General features: G+C 37.0%; 1 protein-coding gene across 6 annotated transcripts in view; it reads right to left on the bottom strand.

Annotated features, from left to right (window-relative positions):
• CACNA2D3 (calcium voltage-gated channel auxiliary subunit alpha2delta 3) overlaps positions 1-23,475 on the bottom strand; it is a 474,873-nt gene that overhangs the window by 417,665 nt on the left and 33,733 nt on the right. Inside the window, exon 1 of one of the 6 annotated variants that reach the window (XM_064432561.1) lies at positions 8,880-8,926. The exons of the other annotated variants lie outside the window; for them this stretch is intronic. Within the exon in view, the coding sequence (XP_064288631.1) occupies positions 8,880-8,911 (32 nt within the window). The 5' untranslated portion in view covers positions 8,912-8,926. Of the gene's footprint in view, positions 1-8,879; positions 8,927-23,475 lie in introns of those variants that run through there. 6 annotated transcript variants of the gene reach the window in all.

Below are 23,475 nucleotides of genomic sequence, written 5' to 3'. Positions count from 1 at the left end.
TAGGTAGTGGAGCAGAAGCTGCACTGCTTCAGTCAGAGATGACAATTTCTAGGTCAGCATTTTCACTAAAGGGAGTAAGTAAAATGAGATTGAAATACCAGACAGCAGCTGTTTATACTTTACACTAACCTGTACAGAAGTAGTGCATCCAACTTAATTATTAATTACAGCCTTACAATAAGGATGACAAGAAAGAAATTGTGCTTAGATTTGACTACACCTTAAAAATAATTTTGCATTGCTGTTTGTTTGAATCTTTAAAAGCATTTGCTGCTATTCTCTTCCCGCTCCCTTCTTCTATCATCTTTATAGAAGACTAAAAAGAAGGTTAGAAAAACAGTCTCAAAATAGAAAAAGCAGACCTTGAATGCTCTAGCATTACTTGGAAAATTGAGTGTTGGATTCTGCTACAGGAGATAGCACTTCAAATTTGAAAGGTCAGCTGCAAAGCTTGGCTTCAAAAGCAACTCACAATCACAACATCAGAGAACAGAAATAACTACTCCTGGGCCAGAAATTAGCACAGAATCCTGGAGATTGTTTTCAGGTAAAATTGATGACAGAGCCTGATGCAACCCTGCCCATCTTTAGTGAGACAGTATAAAGTCCCAATTCCCTGGAGACAGCAAGAACTAAGGAACAGGAAGATTTTTCCCTGCTCACTGCCCGTGGGTGTTACACCCTGTGCTGAACCTCTCCTGTGACAGCTGCCAGCTCCTGACACCACTCAGCACCCAGGGGTTCCTCTCCCCACCCATTCATGTTTATCCTTCCTACAAGCCATCCATCCTCCAAGTCCTCAATTGCTCCATGTATATCATAAATGGTAAACAAGGATCTGAAACACCAACCAGATGTTCAAGATCAATCCCTTTCCCCCTCCCTGCAATTGTTCTCAGTAAGGCTAAGATCAAATTTTGTGGCAGATGTGGAAATTGTAGCATTTTTCTTCAATGAAACTCAGACTGTAGGTCTGATAGATTTTTTTTCCTTCCCCAGTAGGAGCTATGCATAAAATATTCACAGCATATTTAGACAAATGTGTTTATATTTATCTAATACAATGTTTGTTTATACTGGAAATAAGCTGTGCAGAGTAGACAGCCCTTATTCTTTGGAGAGTAATGCTGAATCTATCCCCACTCACCCAGTGTTGGTTAGACAACCACTGTTGATTTATTAACATTCTGCCACCAGATTTTAATGCAGAGGACATTGGTAGCCCTAGAGTGGCTGAAAAATTCTTTTGTATTATGATACAGTCTGCTGAAGCCAATAAATATCTTTAGTGTCCTCATTGATAGCATGACATTACTCTGCAAAGCCACACATTTACCTCCCCCTCCTCTCTCATGTTGTTTCATTTGATGGAAGGATCAAAGCCATCAAGTCATTTTTTCACCCCAACTCAATCAGGCAAGTAGCTCTTTGAAGTGATTTTTTTTTCTTCCTTATTTTTCTTTTCTTTTTTTTTTTTTCTCTTCATTAGGAAGAATCTTTCTAAAAACAGTCTGACATTCTGAAGTTTCAGAATGCTAATTCTACAACAGGTGTGACATGTCTCCGAAAGCAATGCTCTGATGGTTTATTTATGGGCTTTACTCTTTCTTTTCACTTAAGAAGAGACCTTGAATATGTTTTCATATGTCCAACATATATTTAGAAACTCTAAAGCTGGCATCCATTCATCAAAAACATGAAAACTAAAGACAAGAGTTCAAATAAATCTGAAAATCCATTTGTGGCTGCAGCTTAAGGCTGTCATAAAAAGAAGAATGTCAAAATGCCTCCATTAATGATTGCCTTGCAAGTGCTGAGAAGTTGAAAGCCTGTTACTAACCTTCTTTTCTCTAATGGGAATTCAAACTACTGTGCAAAAGAAGGTGAATAAGAAAAGGGGGGGAAAAGAAACAAATTCAAAATTATTTAATTTCAGAAGTCACAAAACATGGCACTTTGTTCAGCACCACAAAAGAAACGCCACAATTTTCTCGTGACCCTTGATAACACAAAGCAGGAATTGTCCAAAGCAGCAGGAGCCAGAAAATTCAGTAATCACTGACAATCTGTACTATTAGAAAAAGCTTAGTGATTCACTTTATTGTTATAAATAAAGCTCTCATCACTGGAGCTTTTCTTTAACATATTTCAGCACCTTCATCACAAAGAGCACATTAAGAGATTTAAACAAAAACCAGCACTTTCCATTTGTAGTCTCACCATATTTTGAAACCTTTTTTTAAATTTTAAACAGGGCTACTGAAACAAGAAGCTACTAGAAGTCACTGGACTGAAAACCAGTGTCTGCAGGCCAGATGACACATCAGTAAAATCCAAGGGCAAAATTTTAGAAGGGAGCAGGGAAAGGCAGAAACAGGCAGCACAAGTCACATCCCTTCACACCTCAATGGATCTGAAACAGCGCATGCTTCTTGCTGTTACAGAGCAACTAAATAACGCATCATCCTTCTTTTCTCCATCAAATGGTGGCTTAGACTCCCCTTCCTGGGCAAGGGCTGGTGGCTGAGATTTGTTCTGAAGTGTTCCCTACAGCTGATACAACTGAAGAGACATCAAACTGGAGCTTTTGAGTTTTCAAAACAGAAACTTTAATTGAAAAGGTAATCTTATTTACTTTAATAGCCCTTATTACATTCCCATAGCACTCAGAGGGAGGAAAAATATCAGAGATATTCTAGTTAGGCAGAAATTTTCATCACCAACTTAAAGACTTCAGAACTGAGGTCTACAATTTGTGCAAAAAGGGAAACAGAGTTTAGGAGCAAGGACCCAAAACCTGGGAGTGCAAGAAAAACAGTGTTGTTATCTCCAAACAGAAACCCACACTTCATTTCCTGCCATTTTCACTTATTCATAGCTTCAACAAGACTCTTCAACTTTGCAGTGGAATTACTAATTTAAGAGCAGTTAACTTGGAGCTCAAATTAAAGACAGCAATGATAAAAATTACCAGGTGCATTCATTGTTGAACAGCAATAGTCTCAGAAGCAAAAAGCAAGCCCTATTAAAAAAATCAGAACCATTTCATCTGGGAAGAATCTCTCCAGAGCACAAAAAAAGGCAGGGATAAGAGAAACTCAAAACTGCTGCTTGAGGAAAAATGAGGTAAGCAACCAATGCCCTTGGCTTCATTTTCTGTGTAGGAAATGGACAAAACATTTCACTTTGGTAACCTTGGCCCCCCAGCTCTTACAGTGTGTTTCAGCTAGTTTAGTTTTTTTTAAGATTGCCACTATCCAGATGCAGGAATTTAAAAGCAGTTTTTCAATATCAATGTTTTCCTGTCACTTTCTCCAAGGCAGATAGAGTGTTGTGACCCATTGCCTCGAGCCCAAAGACTGACACTAATGGTAAATCTATTTCATTTAAACTGTTAATTCAGCTGCATAAGGGAGGTCAGAAGGTGCCAGCTCTTGTTTTAATATTGCCTTGCACATTTAACACAGAAATCAGTGATGGATTTCAGGATGTCATTCAGCTTCCTTTAAAGATTTACTCTAGACCTCAAATGAACTGGCGAAGTCTGGAACAGCATCTAGACATTGTTCCAGCCAAAGAACAAATGGCTAATTATAGAAGAAGTCCTATAAGCAACACAGTTTATATATAGAATTTTTATATAGAATAGTATATGCAAAACAGAAAATTAATAGACAACATTAGTTCTGTTGTTATTTTTCTGAGTTACAACAATACAAGAATTTGAAAACATAGGCAAGCTTCAAGTAGTCAGACTAAGCAAGTGATAACTCCAGAAGCTGTTGGTTTAAAAATAGGTATCTTATATGAAACAGTTAAACAAATAAGCCACCCAGAAGATCTTCACAATGCCACTGAGTTATAAAGAGTGAAAATACCTAATGTGGGGCAAGGACTTTTTTATCCTCAGGCCCTTAAACATAAATTATACTGTTTAATTGTACTCAAAACAAAATATATATATATTTTAAAATTATGGTTTTCTGAGAGTCCTTGATTTCTTTGTCATTGTGGATTTAAGAAAAAATTTGAAGCTATAATGTGTTCAAGTAACACAATGAAACAAAGAAGAGAATTCATGCAAAATAGAGTCAACTTTTAGAATGACAAGGAGCTTTTGATCTGCTGTAAAATTTCAATTAGTATTAATAGATATCAATGGAAGCAAAAAGTTGTGGGTACTGCAGGAACATGAGGACTGTGTATCGTAATAACTCACCATGACACAAATTATAATTATTAATATGCAAGTCATTTGCACACACCAAGACTAAAAATATTGTTTCATTGTGATAATGCCATAATAGACATTTTCAGCATCTGTTGTTGCATTTGTATCAAATGAACAGTTCACTTCACACATGGTGGTTATGAACAAAACCCTTCTCATGTCTACTTGCATCGCTCAATATTTGTTCTTTCTGTTTCAGTGCCATCTGCAAACTCTGTTTTCAATCATTAGTTCCAAGGAGTTAGCATAAAATACTACTATATTTCTTGTTTGGGATTTTTTTGTGTTTTATACTGGCCATTTATAGTTTATATCTAACTGTCTTCATTAATGACCAAGGGTCTTGCATGATTCAATTTACACCAACTTGGTTCTTGGTATAAGACTGTAGTTTCCATAAATTAACCAATTACATAAATTCTGTGGAACTCTCCAAACAAAACAACCTCACAGTTTCTTTCTGTGAAGGGACACAGCCCTGATATCACCTATCACACCATACAGTATGCAGACTATAAATAGGAATATTGAGTAGGTGGTGTTAATAGTATAATGCTGTACACATAACAGAATTTGGAAGTTTATAGCAATAACAGCAGCCATGGGACCTTTGAAACAATTTATTGCAGTTATTGGGCATTGCTCTCCTCCCTGCATTAAGAGCAGTTTCAAGAATACATGGTTTAACTGAGTGGGAAACACCCCTCAGCTGATACTTGCAGGTCCAAGAGCACAGAGCTTTACAAAGGCACTGTTTATTGTGAGAGGTCTTCACATATTAGTCTGAGAAATCCCCAAAGACATTTGAATGCATGCCCTAATTCTTTTTCCCAGCCTTCTTTGTTTTCATTCTCTTTTTATAACTCCTTGTTAAGGAAGTAAACCCCAATTTTTATTCACAAAATTCTAACAAGTAGAAATTTCTCATGAGTGCTGTAGAGCAAAGATATTTACACACCACCAAAGTGTGTGATGTCTTTGTGTATGTCCCAGGTCTACAGTAAAGCAGAGCAGGCTACCAGCACTGCAGATGACACTTTTATTTTAAAATTATGCACAAAAATAAAAATGAAGCTATATATGTACAAGGTTGCCAAGATGTTAATTATGACTCAGAAAAAATTCTGCAAAGCCTCAACAATTGATAATACTCTTTGCCAAATGAAAATATGATTTTTCACATAGCTCCCAGTAACAGTTGAACTTTTATGAGTGACAATAAAAGAGCATATTGTAACTTTTTTAACTTACTTGCTTTTCAAAGAAAATTACAGCCCATAACACTCTTTCTCTCTTGTACTTTAAGAAAAAAAAATCATTTTTCCAGCTCTGGTTAATGTTGGTCCATAGATAACAACTCATTAAAAAAAACTGAAGAGCATTTTCTGGGTAGCAAAAAATTGGAAGCAATGGAATAAAACTAGCTAGTCATTTCTGCACTTGGGAAAGTATTATCCTGTTGTACAAAATGTAGAAGAGGCCAGCTAATGGTTCAACCACTACAGGCTTGCTATATTATTTTTAAATATAAAGGGTCAGTCTGCAATGTTTCATTGCATTTATTAATATTTGTTTTCTTTTCAAGCAATCCTAAGGTTTCTTCAACACAACAGCTCACCATACTTTCAGCACACACACAACTATTCAAGCCCTGAAGTAGAACAAAAGTATTTTAGTACTTCACAATTGAAAAGTCAGTAATGCTTGTGGTTTACACATTTCCAGAGCCACAAGCACTGAAGATCAACCCTACAAAAAGGGGACTTGGTAAATTCTCCGATACAGTCATAGAGGAAAATCCATAGGTTTGAAGCATATTATTAAATCTAATTCTTGGAATTGTTGGTTATGCTCCAGGTGGGCTTTTATCTACAATTTTAGACATGTGCAATGTCACCATTGATTTCTGAGTAGTAGAGGGTCAATAAAGTAAGGAGATATTTCAAAAAAAAAAAAACATTAACAACCCTTAAAGTTTGTAAGTAGTGCACATATATCTACTGCTCCTACAGATAAGCATCACCTTCGTGCTTTACTGATCACTGTGAGGAGTTTTTCCTTTATTAAACACAATTGTTTCATGCTTTGTTCTTCAAGACTCAATTGAAACTGAGTACAGAATACCAATACATTAGAAACAAACAAAAAAAGTACTTAGAGAATCCAGGAAACCTAAACACAGGCAACAGTGTTTAGGGAACAGGGAAGAATTACTTATTTTTAAATGAAGACTGAAACCATTCATCACTATGGGTTGTCTAACCAGCAGGGAGAAGTAAAAGCTCCAAGTAGGACAGGAGGCAGTGCACCAGAGAATTGGTATCATTCAAAATGCATACAGCTTCCAAGGTATTCCAATTAGACTACAATTAAATAGTCCAACACAGATTCTAGATTGAAATTAATACAGATTTTAGTACAAGCTTTCCTAAAAAAAAAAAAAAAAGAAATAACAGACTATTGAATCATTTAAAAGAACAACGAACAAAGCTTTGAGGAATACACAGCTAGACACAACAATGATAAAACTAAAGAAGTTTTAAAACTAAACATTTTTCACCAGTAACTTCCTAGTTGTTGAACAGCACTAGATAGTTTCACTAGCAAATTAAAAATATTTTTATTTTTATTTCTATTCTCAAAATTAGGCCCATGGTACCATCTTCTCCATGCTATACATTACAATCCTGGCAGTACTTGGCATTTTCTTTGTTGAAATTAAGACAAGGAAATATGTTAGCATGTACTCTTAAAGATCTTGCCATAATTTTTTTTTTTAAAAATCATCCTTTTCCTGTTTGTCTCTCCCCCCATCACCCCCTCAAGTCTTTCTTTAGCATAAGAGAAAAGATGACAATAAAAGGGCAAGGAAAAAACAAGAAACAATCAGCATCACTTCTTTTAACAGATTATTAAATCTGTATATACATGCATTTATCTGACATACTAAAAGGAAATATGTGTAAACTCAGTCACCACCAGTGTCATCTGCCCATAGAATTTTATTTTAAGTTAGCAAAAGACAGGCAGAGCACAAGCACGTCTGCAAACTCACTGCTGCTGGCTCGCTGGCCAGTGCTGAGTTCTGCAGCTGTCAGCTGCAGCAATCTCACAGAGGCAGAGGCTGCAGCAAGCAGATTGTAATTGGGGCCCCAAGAGAACTGGGCAAGGCATGCCAAAGATAAGTCATACTTATCTAAGGACTGGAGTGAAATGCTAGGCATAAACAAGGTATTGTTGAACCTTCTTTGTTTTCAAATCCTTGTCTTTGTCCAGCCTGTATTGCTGTGAGTCACAGCTTTACAGTTTTGTTCTGAAGAACCTTTAACATCTATTTAACACCATATTTCTTACAGCAACCCAAAGTAAACTCTCGTAGGTACCAAGGTCACTCAACCACCTGATCACAAGCAGAGACACTCCAAGATGAGATAGGGTGATTCAGCAGTACAAAGAGTCAGAGGATAATAACTGAGCATAACAATAATGCAGCAATCCAGGCTAAATTGCCCCATCAGTAGGACCCAAAATGGAATAGATCTTTCTAGGAGGAGACTTAATCAGCATGGGGATGAGGGGAGAAAACAGCTTCTGCCCCAGCTACATTGGATGGCTTGTGATGAACTTGAAGTTGTTATACCACTGACATTTTCTAACACCTGGCATTCAGATATGTCCATGTCCAACTGCAGACATATCACAAAAAGGAGTGAAAAACACTTATCTCTATTTTGACACAAGAGAGATTGCTGTAAAAAAACAAGGCTTAACTTCAGTTCTTAAATCTTGAATTATATATTCCAGCAAGATCCCACTCTGCCAAAGTCATTCCCACTAATTGCAAGGCAAGATTTTTATATCAGAGCTCCAAGGGAGTAACCACATAACCACCTGGATAGGCACTTAAACCTTCAGAGCAAACCTGCCATACAAAAGCTTTGTAAAGGAGGAACAAAAAGATCTCACAACTGATTTTGGAAAGCAGAAGGGCATTGACTGCTAAGTCAGAAAATAAGCACTTACATGATTCAGCAGGAATGTTACAGGCAGGAGAAGGACAAGATCCCCTCAGGGATTCTGGTCCAAGCCAAGCAGTGCACAAGGGGTTATGAAGAAGTTACAGAGGAAGTTCTCACAGGTGCATTATTGTTTAGATCAGTAATTTTCAGTTGTTTTCAACTAGAGTCCCCATATGGCAAGTTCAAGTTTACTGGCAGTAGCCACTTTTTGCACCCTTTAAAAGTAGCCCACAGATTCTCAATATCACTCACTGCTGTATGTGCAATTCTAGAGAAGAGGCCTAGGGCTAACACCTGACTTGTGGATATAGCAAGACTCCATTTCTATAATTTATGAAAACTCAGGATATCTTCCTATGCCTGGCCTTGTCCCTGGCTTATAGTTTTTATAGCAAAATAGCAAAGCCTTCTCATTATATACAGCAACAATGCATTGCTGGAGATTTCTCATAGCACATGACGATGTACAGTCTATTGAATTTAAAGACTATAAAGAATGTAAGGGCACAGGTGAGAAAGACAAAATTTAAGAAAAACTGTTTTACTGGGGAAAATAAAAACCAAACACACAAAACCAGGATGAACAGAAGTTGGGTGGACTTCACATGCGGGTTGGAACACTTACTTACCCACAATGCAAGCCCCACACCTGTCTTCCCATACATCATAACATCTTCCATACAGTAGGAAAACTAAACAGGATGAACTCCAACAACTCCCTTGTATAGCATTCTCTACATTCTCTCCTCTCCAGCTTTTTCTTCTCCTCCACAGTCAGCCTCATCTCTTGTAACCTGGCTGCTTGTTCCCAAAGCTCCTGAATCTCCTGTGCAGATTGGTCCCAGATGAGGACAATAATGATGAACTCAATGAGGACCAGGTGTGTATGCCGGTGCTTTTTAAACCACATAAATTCTGTTAAAAGATTTACTAGTTTGCATTTATCTAGAATTATTTACTACAAATTTCATCTCTGCAATTTTTTCTGTAAGGTGAACTTGAACTTAATGTAAGTTTCTCCTTTTTAGGTTGTTCTGGTTTGACACTGGCCCAACACCAGGCATCCATGGAAGTCACTTGCTTACCCTCCCCTGCCACAGCTGGGCAGAGGAGAGGAAAAAAAATTAATGAACACTTCATGAGTGAGATAAGGACCAGGAAAAATATTTAAAGGACAAAACAGGCTCAGCTGGATCTCTGGATCCCCTGGGGCTGCAGGGGCTCAGCTGCTTCACCATGGTCTCACCATGGCCTGCATGTCAACCAACTCTACAAGTTGCCTAAGCACAAGTTTATGTGGGTGTCCTGCACAATTCTCTCCTAATTACTATAGCATTAAAACAATTTTCTCTTACTTTGTTAGTGAATGCTGGTCACCTTCCAGAACAAATGTTTCATTTGTTTCTGAGGTTTATTGTAAAGGAAAAGCAGGAGTTAACTACTTTATTTAGATCCAGAGAGATGCATGTCTGTGAGGAAAAGGTCAGAGAACAAGCACCTGCCCAAAGCCACTGCTCTGACCCTGGATAAGGCTCAGTCTTCCAAACGCAGCTGCCAGACCCATTAAAGCAAGAGCTTAAACATCACAAAGTATTTACATCCATCAAGCAACTGCTGAAAGATGCCCCTGCCCATGGCAGTCTCTTTGGTCTGGGTGATATTTAAAGGTCCATTCCAATATAAACTATTCTATGATTCTGTTAAACACTTGAATGTTTCAGCTGCCAAGAGGCATTTGGAGTTATTGGAGCTTGTGCCTCTTTGCTTCCTCTTCTTTGTACTACTTTCATTCCTCAAATAACAAAAAAAAATTCAAAATTATGTCAACTTCCACCGCAGTAGTGGCCATCCTAAAGTGAGTACACACTATTATTTACAGCTTAGACACAGAGGAAAAATAAGTATATTTACTCAATACAATTCCTGAACAAAAAAGGTATTTAGTCCCTTTTTAATTCCACATCATTTAAATTACATCCAGAAAATTAAATCCATGGAGAAAATTTAGGAGGTAAAATGGGTAGGTGAAATCACCAGGATGTAGTCTGAAATGTCACCCATCAAATCTGTCCCACAAAAGTAGCACAATTAAGAAATTAAATAATTCTGTGAAAAAATAAATGTGTAAAAACACATTTATTTAATCTAGCCTAAAAAAGGCTAGAGGAACTTTCACCTATGAAAAGACAGTTAACCAGAAATGGAACATATCTCTGGATGTCTAGTTTTAGAACAAAATATATTTTCTCTAAATATTCTTTGGATGTTCTTTTTCAAAAATTTTGCCATGGATTTTAGAGGAGACCTGCCCTGCCCAGAAGGATTTCCAATGGAGCTGAAATATTAAAAATGACTGTGCAAAAATACTGTTCATCTATCAAACAGATCTATAGATGAGATGTTTTAATAAGGTTCCGACTCAAAAAAAATATATTTTTATCCATAAAATGCAGAGGTTCAATCCAGCCTTGATTTGAATTCAGGGCTACTTGGTCTTGCAGCTGCCTTGCTGTCTGCCCCATGCTGCCTTAGTCTTCTTCATATAGTAACTTATATCTCTATTTTTTATTAAGCATTAAAATGATTACCATGTATGGTACACATTAATACAACACATCTTGGAGGTAATGGACATTTTCCCACCTTTTTTTAAAGTAAGAAGGTCATTTCTAAGAACCTAATCAGCCTCAGCAACTGAAAAACACCTTTGGCATTTCAGGGATTTTACACCCTTGCAAATTCCTTGTGAACCAAGATATTCAGAGGAGCAAGAGGAGCAAAACAGAGCTCGGTGCAAATGAGGTAGATAGGAAAGCACATTGTGCTGGTAACAATCCATGGTACTGGAAACAGGACTGAGTCTTCTGTCTGGGGCAGGATGTAAAAGGAAGGAATCTGAGGTTGCAGTGGCCTTCATGTTTCTCTCAAGACAGTCAGGTACAGACATTGTAGCTGTTTAGCTGGCTGGGCCCTTGATAGCATAAGGAATCTTCATTTAACCATCTCTGACTTACTCTTTGTTCAACTAATGTGTTTGATGTTAAAAACCTACCTGTAATTAAAGCTACTAAAAACACATTTTAAATTCTTTGTTAACAGCCTTGCTTTTCAAAAGTACTGAGACTTTCACTGCTCAGCTCTGGCTGTTGTTGTGAACAAGGTATTTAGGTTTTGTTAAATGTGTTCAAGCATTTGATTCTGCTTTGCTGTTTCAGTTTATGGCTTCTGGGTCTGCTTGCAAGGCACAAAGATAAGAAATAAAATTAATTTACAATATCCAAAAAAGGATTGTCTCTTCAAGGAAAAGAAATATTAGTGTTCACTATTATCTATCAGATAGTTTCAGAAATCTCTCTCTCCCACATGGTTCAAATTTTAAGAAGGAGCTACAAACATGCTGGTTTAATACTACTTTAGTGATCCCAAATCAACTCCACTCAACACAGTTGTGTGTATTTTTCCCAAATGTGTTTACTATATATTGGTACAAGCATTGGGAGGATTATTTATGATGTGACCAGAATACAAATCACTAAGCTATGCTGCACTGTTTGAATGAGTACTAGGTTCCTGCTAAATTCCCTAAGGCAAAGAGAAAAGATGCACAGATGGGAACTATCTCTGTGCAAACCCATGCATTAGGGCAGAGAGATCTGATTAAATCACAGTTAGTCTCACCCACTTCATGAAACACAAGAGACCTATTATATCAATGGCCATAATTTTAACCCATCCTTGGAAAATATTTGTAAAAATAGGATATTCAAGTACCTTGATACAAACACTGATAAAATATTTGACCAAAGGGATGAGGGAGGGATTGATCTGAGCCAAATGAAATGGGGTGCATGTGCTACACTAGTCCACTCTCAGTTCCTTGCACAAGGCTGTGTAACCTTTAGTTCGTCAGGAGATTCTGCAGACTGGAGTGTTAAAAGCCTACACCTAACCATAGGAGAGAAGACAGAGACAGAAATCACTGAGGAATTAAATCGCTCACTTTATTTCTCCTCCTTTTGTCCAGTAAATCCTTTGAGTGGGGGAGATTTTGGAAATCCTTCATTCTTTTTATTGTGCTTTACTTTTAGCTTGTGCTCAGCATCTAGTCAGGCTGAGCAGCAAGGGCATTTCCATTTGTATCCAAAATCTAACTCCTTGAGGGATAAACAATAACAGAAATACTAATGAATTCAACCAGATCTTAAGAGTAATTTCAACTTTTAATTCATGATTTCTAGAAACTCTAGACTTGGAAGATGTACCCAAGGTGCTCCAGATGAGTGGCACAAATCAACAGGCACTGTTTGTTAAATATTAGTAGGAGTATATTTTCTTTTTCACACTGATATCTAAATTTAAATGGACACTGGTATATTTTACTACTCATGTCCTGTGCTGTTGAAACCAGGATCACATTGGCAAACTTACAGGGCATTGTTTTCACTGAAGTAATGATCTAAATCAAACTGCTTTGGTGGCCTTGGAGGAGCTGAGGACTGGGGTGCATTTAGCACAGATGCCTTCAGCTGCTTTGCAAACACCATAGAGGTAAGAGCAGCCAGCTTGGAGAAAAGTTTTTGTACTCTGAGAAAACTCTCAACTCTCTGAGCAGGAGCAAGTGGCCCTGATGGCCAAAAGCATCATTCTTGTGAACCCACTGAACTAAAGAAATCCCTGTGAGGTTTATGCACTAAGGTGTCCAAAGACAAACAATTTTTTTCTTTCCTCTCTGAATAATAAAAAGCCCAAAGCCTCTCTCGTTGCACTGTTTACCCCTGTTTACAAGAAAATCCTGAAAGAAAACACAGGTACTGCAGTGGGGTCAATTTCTTATCATCAAATTAGGTAAAACAGGGATTTGTGTCTGCTTACTCACATCAATATTGTGATTTAATGCCAGGACTGTCCAAGAGAAACCCACATATCCACAGCATTCTGAGCACCAGGCAGGCACAGAAACAACTCCCAGTCAAAAGTTCCACCTGAAATCTCTCCCAGGTCATTCAAGCAGCTCTGCAAGGTGGTTGCTCTTGACAAGGAGTTCAGATTATTACTGGAAGCTAAGCCTTGGCTCTGTCCTGCTCTATGAAGAGTTAGAAGCCTGAATGGCATTCACTGCATTATACTCTCAATATATTGTTTTGAAGTTTCTTGGGAGCACTATCCAATGACAGTGCAAAATACTTATTTTATGATTCTATTATGATAAAAAGCACATGCAGCAACAACATTAAGTTTTTGTACAAGCTCAAAGAGAGTGAGTGACTGACCCAGGAGTGAGCACAGTGGAAGCTGTTGAGTAAAGGTCTGCATTTAAGTTCATGAGCACCCGTGACAGAATTCAGTCAAGTGCCACATCAATGAACTCCATGTTGAGATCAAACACATGAAAGTGTTTGAATGTAATAGCCATTGGAGCCAGACATGCAAAACCAGCTTGAGAATGGAGAATATCTATTGAGAGATTCCTTTTTATCAAGTCCTTCCTGTACTTACTGCAGTAGCTCCAGCCATAAAAATCCATACTAAGTTCTAGACATGTTCTTTGTGATGTGCTCTCTCCCAGTGGCTGATCTTCTATTTCACTGTACAACCTTCACTGGGGGACTGAAATGGTTTCAGATTTGCACACAGCTTCACTTAAGTACTTTAGAGAGATTTCAAGCAGCATTAAATTGGGATATTTAACATTGACAAATCATTTTATTACAGTTTTTTTAGATTGTCCACCTTTCTTACTGCTAATTTCTTAATACAGCAGACATTTCTAATTTTAGACTTGCAGAGGTATTGGACTTCCCATGAAAAAAAGCGTAACTGAATTCCTTCCACCCTCAGTTTCTTTCCCCTTCTCTGCTGTCCTTGAGCATTTTGACTAGCATAAGATATTCTTTATTCAAATTGACCTTGTTCTATTTTATTGAAAATAGCCAAGTTTTATCAGTGTCATTCATTGCTTAGCAGCAGACAAAAAACCTTCCATCCCTCTGAAGAAAGTGGAAAAAAAGCAAGGAAAAGAACATGTAAAACAGCACCATTGTAGTTTTAAGGTTTGAACTAAACAGTAAATTTGTTTCTAACCTGGGCAGAACGAAACGGTTTGAAGAGAATTAGACAAAAGTCTTTGGCATCTTAAACAGAAGAATTCACATCAGCTCAAGACAACCTTCTGAATTTTCCACTAAAATAAAATAATTGCCTTTGTCTAGATCATAGAATCATATATTACTTGAGTCTAAGTGCAACTAATATTGTGTGTACACATATATATAAATAGTAGTAATTTTACTCTTAAAAAATTGAGCTTGGGTCTACACCCCCATCTTTCAATATTAATGCATGATAACCAAAGATAATGAGAACAGAGTTACTCATAGGTACTCCCATTAGTATAAAGCTTTATGATAGACATTTAGGGAATGGCCCTGAAAGAATATTTTTGTTAAAGCCACACAAAAATAAAGGAAATGTTTGTAATATATTAAATATGACCTTTCTTAGCCTTGATTTTTTACTTCTACAGAGCTTTTTTTGTGATGTCCTGTCATAACATTTGACTTTTAAATAACTATGTCTATGGTTATTAGGCTGAAGTTGCACACATAGTTATACCTGATTCATATATCCATATGTAAATGTTACAAGACTAATCTTCATATGGTGTGGGGAAACCAAATGTTATGAAATGTGGAAAGTCTCATCTCTGTGGAATTAAGCATCAGGAAGATCTACTGCAGCAGTTGATCTTGTATTTATTGGTTGCAGCCTGTCCCTGAATTCACAGCCACATTTACATCCCAACTGCCAGCCAAGGAGACTTGTGGGCCTGACTTCTGCTCCCATGGCAAGACACACTGAAGGTTCTCAGTTTCTGGCTTTGAGTCTTCACCACCCAGGCACCTTTAGGGCTGTCTTTACTTTTTCCCTGCAAGCAATAAATGTGGCTGCACAGCAAAGTGGTCTCTGTGTGTGTTGCACAAGCTTACAAAAGAGATCCCAAGGTCAGTTGTTCTAGTTACAGGCTCCCCTGGATACTGGATGCCATTCCTCACAACTTTGTTAAAATGGCCCTGACAGAAACCTTTTCACCCCACACACAGACACCTATCCATGAACTGCACGTGTTTAATCATCCTAGGACTTCGAGAAAAGTCATGGTTACCCTGGCAACCCCATGTATTTCCCTATGGATACAAAACACACACTTAAAAGGAAAATGACTATATCAATATGAAAAATTCATCAGTTCTTTCTAAATTAAACATTCAAGCTAGTCAGAATACAGCAGCTATACTGTTGGAAAGATCTAATAAGTTATTCACATGTATTTCGGATGCTACCCTGGATGTCTCAGGGTGTGTGTGGCTGCAGAGGGGGACATGCACACCCTTATGGGTATCAGCTGCCTCCCCAGCAATGTGGAATTCCACGTGAGTTATTGGAACAGCACAGCCTTATGGCAGCATGGAAACAACTTCCAGAACAGAGGCAACATTGTGATAGCAATTCATTTTCTGTGTTCAGAGTAACTGAGAAACAGAAATAGATAAATAACACAGAGAACACAGATATGAATTGCTGTTATGTTAGATTTACAATTAATTAGAGGATGCAACTATGTGGCAAAAATACATTTTCAACATACGTAAGTTTTAAGGTTTGCTTTTGTTATCTATTTCTGGGGTATTAAATAACTGTAAAATCAAAAATCCACTGTTAAGGGGTATATAATCTAATCTCCACAATCATAACATAAATGTATTCAGCAGAGCCTGCTTTCCTTCCGCAGACCATTCAGGTGGGTCATTTTGGTCATTAACATGCAGCCATTCTGTCATTCCTCCTTTGCAACTCCAGTTTTACAGAGGCAGGTCTAGCAAGACTTAGCCTGACCTGTTTGTAAGTTTAGGGGTGACCATAAACCCCAAGCAACTGAATGCAGGCCAAAATCCAGCCCACAGAACCACATGTTCCCATTCCATTCCCAATACACTCAAGTTTTATGAGGCATTTTAGGGAATCAATAGCTACATTGTTTTCTTCTGTAAGTTGTTTCCAATGTTTTTGACATATGAGCTATGCTTTTTTGCTTTTCCCAAACTTTTTAATGTTCTATGTAAATCCCAGTAGCACTTATATACCAATTGATGTCTTTTCCTACTGTCAATGACTGCATTTCAAATTCGCGTTTTGCTTCAATCTGCTATCCAGCATTTCCACTCTCAGTATTTATTCTTTGCTTTTGAGTGGATTTCAAATTGTTTGCTTTGCAGACATATTACCTTCTAGAGGCAGAAAGTGCATTATCACTAATGTCAGCTCTCTTCTTGGTTTTCCAGAGTTATTATTCACCATAGCTGCTTCCTGTAATGCTCTTTCCTTAATGGATAAGGGAACAAGGGGCTGCAGTTCATTTAATTGTTCCAAACTTTCTCCTCATTACCTGCCTCTTCACTAGGTGTAGTAAAAGCAAGTGCATTTCATAGGAATAGGCCTCCAAGCACCTTTCACACAGTGAAAATGGTGTTGTAGATGAGTCTGTGAGCAGGTGAACATGAAATGCTTCATTTTCCTGAGACACGGCAAATGGTAACTTTTATTTCCTTACTTTTCCTTTTTGTCCCTAAGCAAGGGGAAAGTACATCAATTCACCTATCAACATTTATTCTTTCTCACCTTTTTATTTCATCTCTTATGCTGAAAGTTGTGTCTGAATGAAAGAAAATTAAGTTTTAGAAATCTGCCTGATTTTAAAATAAGTCAATACCTCCAGGGCCCTATGCCTGAACTATACCACTCAAACATTCATTTGGAGCACAACTGGTACCAAGCAGCTACATTTCTAGAAAAGAGAATATTCACAGATATTAAGAAGAAATAACTTCCCATGGTCAAAAAAAGTCAATTGATTAGGTCAATAAGAGACACGGGACAGATATTTTGATGATGGATTTGGATACTAACTACTGCCACAGAGACAAGAGGCATGAGAGGAGACAAAGTTCTGTTATGACCATCAAATGATGCAGCCAAATGATTTTGCAAAAGATTCCACGACCAAAACATTTACAGTTACACAGGGACAGATTATGCACTAACAATGATTAGAAAAACAATATTTCATTGCACTAAGGCAAAAAACTCATTTAGTCCATGCTATGGAAAAGCTATCCCTCTGAAATCCCTCTGATTCCTGCTGAAACATGGGTAAATGAAAGGCTTCATAAATTTGCCTTGAGCTGTCTGATAGCTCACCTCTTGCATTTTTTTCTACAGATTGACTTACTCACACCAAATACCTTCTGTAAGTTATTCCTAATGTTGAATTTGTGAGATTCAGAAAGGCAAGTACTACTAAAACTACTAGGAAATTCAGCATTGCTCTACCATTTTAGTCATCACACAGAGGAATTTTTTAAAAATCTGTCATTGTTCAATTTTCAGTGAGGTTTTTGAACTTGGCATGGTTGATATAAAGGCAAACCAGATAGCCATTTTCACTGCTTGCATTAATTACCTACACTTTTGTATAGAATGTTTGTGTCTACAGGCCAGCAGACTGGAAGCTATGGTGGTAAGGACATGTGGGAAGTGTCCTGCTCTGTTCTTAAAAATAAGGCTAGAGGAAGAGGAGCTGCAATGAGAACTTGTCTTCTGTTGATCTTTACAAAGCAACTTGAAAAAGGACAAGTGTCTTATTTCCTGGCTGGGCATAAAAGCTGGCACAAACAGACATGATAAAAGTATTAATCTGAATTAGATAATTAGCTCACTGATGGCACCTTTGATAAAAGAAAAGAGGTTGGCCATGTTCCTTCCTCCCTGGGAAAACCGTGACCTGTTGGATATGAGAGAGCTGTAAAAACGTGAAAGCTCTTCCTTCCACAGGGCAAATAATATTTCTGTGGACTTAAATAATATTTCTGTGGACTGTACCTAATGCAAGTCCTGCCACAGTCTGAAGCTTCAGCAGTGGAAAAGAATTCCTGGCTGACAGCCCACTCACCAGGACTATCCATCTTGCATAAAGATATCATGCTGCATGATCCAAAATAATTTCCTTCCAATATTTTTCCATTTCTGTTGTCACAAGTACTCCAAGTGTAAGTGATGGAGGAAAAATTGCAAGGCTGACCTCTCCAACTGGGGCTGATTCTCTCACCCACCTTCTGAAACCATTAACACAGAAGAAAATTACACACAGTGCTCAGTCCCTTTTTACAAGTAGTGTTAATTTAGAGCTTTTACATCTCTAAATCCATTCTCAGATGTCATAATTACTGCTTGAGAGCACAACATTATACCACTACAAGAAAAAATGAGAAGGAAATGCACACCATATTTTGGATCACTTTGGGGGATTTTTTGAACATTTGGATACTACAGAAACTCTCACATCAAGGAACACCAGCCAACTTTTTGGCCAAAAACTGTCAAATGACGATTAACTCACCCTAAAAGGAATTTTTATGTGATTTGTGAATATTATTTGTGGAAAATGTGAGTAAAGATCTTACATCCCAATTATTTTTAAATAACATAATATTGTTGAATATTATTAAATATTCAGAAATATTCTGGAAGCATTTACACATTATATTGAATTAATTAGCCTGGCATTTTTTTTTGCTCTGAAAATGATGACTACGTACCACAAGTGCAAGACTAAGACAAAGAACAAAAAAGGAAAAGGTCACTCCTATCTCCCTCCTCTGACTCACCACTCCTTTTCTCATGCAGTCAGCCTGTTTTTCCCCAACGTATATAAAATGCCACATCTACAAATTTTAACCAAGGTATATCAGGTTGCAGCACCACAAAAGAATTCCTCTTTGATGATGTGAATATTTTAGGTGACTGCATTATTTTTAGAGTGATTAATTCTAATCTAAAAAGCTTGCCACAAAAGAGGAGTGATAATTACAGTAATAGGTTAAGTAATAAAAATATGAAGAAAAATTAATAATATATTACAGATTTACAGAGGATGTAGCCTCTCATACACTCTTAATTATATATTCATCTACATATGTTACTTATGTAAAGAACCTCCATTTTCCCACAACCTCCCTATGCTGTTTGGCAAGGTTTCATTACATGTGGCCATTTCACAACTGCAAAGAGAAAAATGCAGCTAAATACTGAATAGGTAATTAATAATATATGCATTCAAGTATTCTAAAACTTGTGCAGGAAAACTTTTGGAGGAGAGGGGCTAGAGGGGTGAGCAAAATCTCCGTGTGTTGTGCTTCCAATATTTAAATCTCTCTATTTTTCAAAATTTCTATTTTTCCACAGCTCCCAAACTTACACAGAGTTGCCTGCATATGCCCAAAAGATACATCAAATTAGCATATTTCCAGCTTACACAAATTTCTGGAGAAGCAACTATTAAAGGATAAACCAATAATATCTTTTTCCATAGCAGTGTAGTTACTCTTGGAAAAATGCAAGCATTGGAGACAACACAACAGGAACAAGGTGTTCACAGTCATGGGTCCTCAGCTGCTAAAACCTTCTTGAGATGGGGTTCAGAAACTCACTATGAATTCTGTAATGATCAGAGAAATTTTTCCATAAAAAGATTAATTACCACATCTGTTGTCTTCTTTTTAATGGCTATCACTCTGTGAATACTCACAGAACCCTCACTAACCTCTCAAAGATTCGTTCAAGAGCCATCAAAGTTAAAATTCAGAAAGGATTTTCTATGTATGATCTTTTCTTTGCTCCCAAAATCCTACTAAGAAAGAACCTAGAAAATTCTAGATGCAAACAGATGGATACAAACTGGCGCAGCATTGCGTGTTTAATGTTTTGTAATAAAATATGGAACAACAACAGTGTTAAGACTAACACACTAACATTTCAAGTGTTTGCACAGTAACAATAATATTAAATCACTAAATGATGATGCTTCATTTCATTACAAAGTGTCTTCCAGCAGAACAGGGGCATAAGAGACAATTCCTCTCCAGGTTTACTTGTGTGCTAACCCACACTGGCATTTATTCCATTCAGCTCAGTTTACATCTTGAGAAGTTCATAAATATTCATTAAAGCAGCACTTAGCACCTGGATTTAAACACCTGGTCATCTGAGAACAGATATTTCAGGTACACAATTCAAAAGTACATAAAAAGTTTGTTAACAACTTCTCATTCAGAACATTTAACAAAGATCAATAGTAAAATTTAGATGTGACAAGGAATAGTTATTGTATATATTTTAGAATTTAAAGCCCAAAGTCCCAGTTTTCCAAATTGACATCTAAAACCAGTCTCTGGTATCCATCCCTTGGGAATAATTCCCATTGCTTCAATACGACTGACCTGATATTCAACCTTTTAAAAATCAGGCCAGTTATATTTAGGCACCAATCTATGGACTTGGAACCTCATTTCAGACTTCCAAATCAAAAATTACTTCAATATTTACAGAAATCCCCTCAATATCCTTGCCAATCAGTAAAATTACTAAAGAAATTCAAAAATTCAGTCACCATAGACTTTTAATATCCTGAGGACATGATTTCATGGATTTGTGCCACAGGATAATTCTGCTTTCTGAGGCTCCTCTCTTCCTGCTGTGTTTGTGACAGAGCTCACCTACACCTCCAAAATTCCAGGTGTGCTTTCATCCATGACAATAAATAAGTATTAGGTAACCAACCTAACACATTTCTCACAGCAGAAGGACTTCTGGAAACAAGAGTTTAGGGAGAGGAAATATACAGAGGACAGCAAGGAGGAAAGGCTTGCCATCCATTTCACAATGAGAAAAATCTACATCACTGCCATGTGTGCAAATCATGTTGATGTCTTCATTAAAGATGTTTTCTTTTTCTGAGATACACAAGTCAAGATAAGAATGAAAACCCCTCCATGCTCTATAAATTCTTAAATATTTCAGAGGGAGTTTGTTACATCAACAAGTAATGCTACTTTTGTCCACACCGGATCTAGAGAAATTGTGGGTTACAATTCCTGTATAAGTAAGAAAAGGAGGTAAGAACATATTTGAACTGGAGGACGGGTGAATTTCCAAGAGAGTTCTTTAAAAAAATTAATTCTTTTACACAAAATATGTTTCTATTATTAACAGAAGCATTTAAAGAAATTGTTGTGTCAACTCTGATGGCAAACCTGCTTCCCTTGTGAAGGATCATTCTCCATCTCTAATAGAAGAGTAGTGGAATCAGACTACAGGAAAGAAAATAGCTTAAAAGCTGTAAAAGGAGCAAGAATAAAGAGAAAAATGCTGCACACTCATGTAGAGAGATAAAGCTGCCATAGAAGCTGTCAATAACTTGAATGAAACAGAAAAACCCCTTTATCATCATTTCTCCAACTAGATCACATTTGCTCTGTGTTTTTGACATGGGAAAAAGAAAAAAGCCTATCTATGAAAAATCTTAGCAGATTTTTTGCATCACTGCAAATATTTCATATCTGAAAAACACTTCTATCCAGATAGTTTCATCAAAGACTAAAGCATATTATATATGCTTACTCCTCTGTGACTGATTTCTTTTGATTGTCAAATTTAAAAATGATGCACAGTTTCTCATCCTACCATAAAATCCAGACGAAGGATATTTTCAATTCCATTAATTCTTGGAATAAATTATAATTACTTGCAACTCACAACAATGTATAATGAATGTCCCCTTGGACATGTCCAGTACAAAGGGCGCTAGGAAACATAGAGAAGCTGCAATTGTTTGCTATTTTGGATTATATAATCCTCAACTAGTGGTCAGAATTTTACTGGAACTTTGTCTTCTTTTTTGAAATGCTAGACAACAAAAAAATAGCTGACAAACAGGAAAACAAACGTAAATTAAACTATACAAGGCAAATATATCTTATAAAATAAAAATACTCAGTCACAAAGCTTTATAATAAAACCTAGTGTACTATTCAGCACTGAAATTTCTAAAATTATGATGAGAGGGTTCATGGCAATTCTCATTATGTTAATCCCGATTCCTTCAGAAATATCCAAGATAAAAGCTGAATCTGACAGAAACCATTTGTGGCTAAGCAACAGTTTCTGCACTCACATATCTGAAGTTTGTGCTAGTTCTACAAAAATGCTATGTTCTGAGCTGTTCTTCATTAGGCATGCAAAGCTCATTCTTGTGCAATTTGACAGAGTCAAAAGGTAAAACAGAAAAAATTTATATCCTATGCAACTAAAACAGGAAACAGGATTCATTCAGGATGATCAAGCAAGTGGAACCAATGTTGGGTTTTTTCAGAAATTCTGACATTTTTAAATTCACTGAGGTTAGCACAGGTATTATTTCTTAAACAAAATCAACACATATATATTTTTTCTGATACAAAGAAGTATGCTTTACTTCTGCAGGAATTTGAAGACATTTCTTATTGTGATTTCTAAAGGGACAACACTGATACTTATTTTGTAACTATATTTGCTTTACTAATTCTTAAAATATTGAAGACTTTAAAGAATCATTCCAGCCTTAAAAAAATTTCTCTCTTATCAGAACCTTGTGTTCCTCAGTAGTATAGCATTTGCAAAATTTAATTGAAGTTGGCATTAAAAATGCCTCTCTTGTAAGCTGAAAGCAGTCTTTCTTCGTGCAGTTAACAACATTTCAACTCACATATGTAAATATTTCTTAAAACTCTAGCCAGCTTTTCTCTCCCACCAGTAAACCCACAAAAAGATATGAACATCTCAGGAAACAACACATTTACATTTTCAATCTCCTGACTAGAAATATAGTATATTTGTGCTTAAGAAATACAAACACACTTTCAGGAAGGGGAAAAGAGTTCAGAAAGAATCCATAGATAAATCTGAAAAATCAGGATCACTGACACATTAAAAACTTCCTGTCTTTAAGTGTGCCTGGTGTACCATACTCAAAACTACTGCACATAAGGGATGGGCCACAGCAACGACTGGAACTCTAAAATGTGAAATCCACAGGGAGTTCTCTCAAGCCAGTGTTGACTTATGACATCTAGGAACTCATACAGTTTAGAGCTCCCTGACTATCCAAATAGCACTAAAAGTGAAGTAAATCTGTCTACCCACCATGACTATGATTTTTTGTCTTACCCTGAAACTGAAGCACTTCAAGGGTAGTTCTTGTCAAGTCATGGATTGTGTTGGGCTTTAAACATTCCATATCTATGGCTACTCACTTTAGTGTGGGTTTGAAAGTAACTGCTGTAGAAATTCCAGTGC

The sequence above is a fragment of the Passer domesticus genome, chromosome 9, assembly GCF_036417665.1.
Source record: "Passer domesticus isolate bPasDom1 chromosome 9, bPasDom1.hap1, whole genome shotgun sequence".
Classification (NCBI taxonomy): Eukaryota; Metazoa; Chordata; class Aves; order Passeriformes; family Passeridae; genus Passer; species Passer domesticus.
The sequence above is the reverse complement of the archived record's forward strand: the minus strand, read 5'-3'. Positions and strand labels throughout refer to the sequence as shown.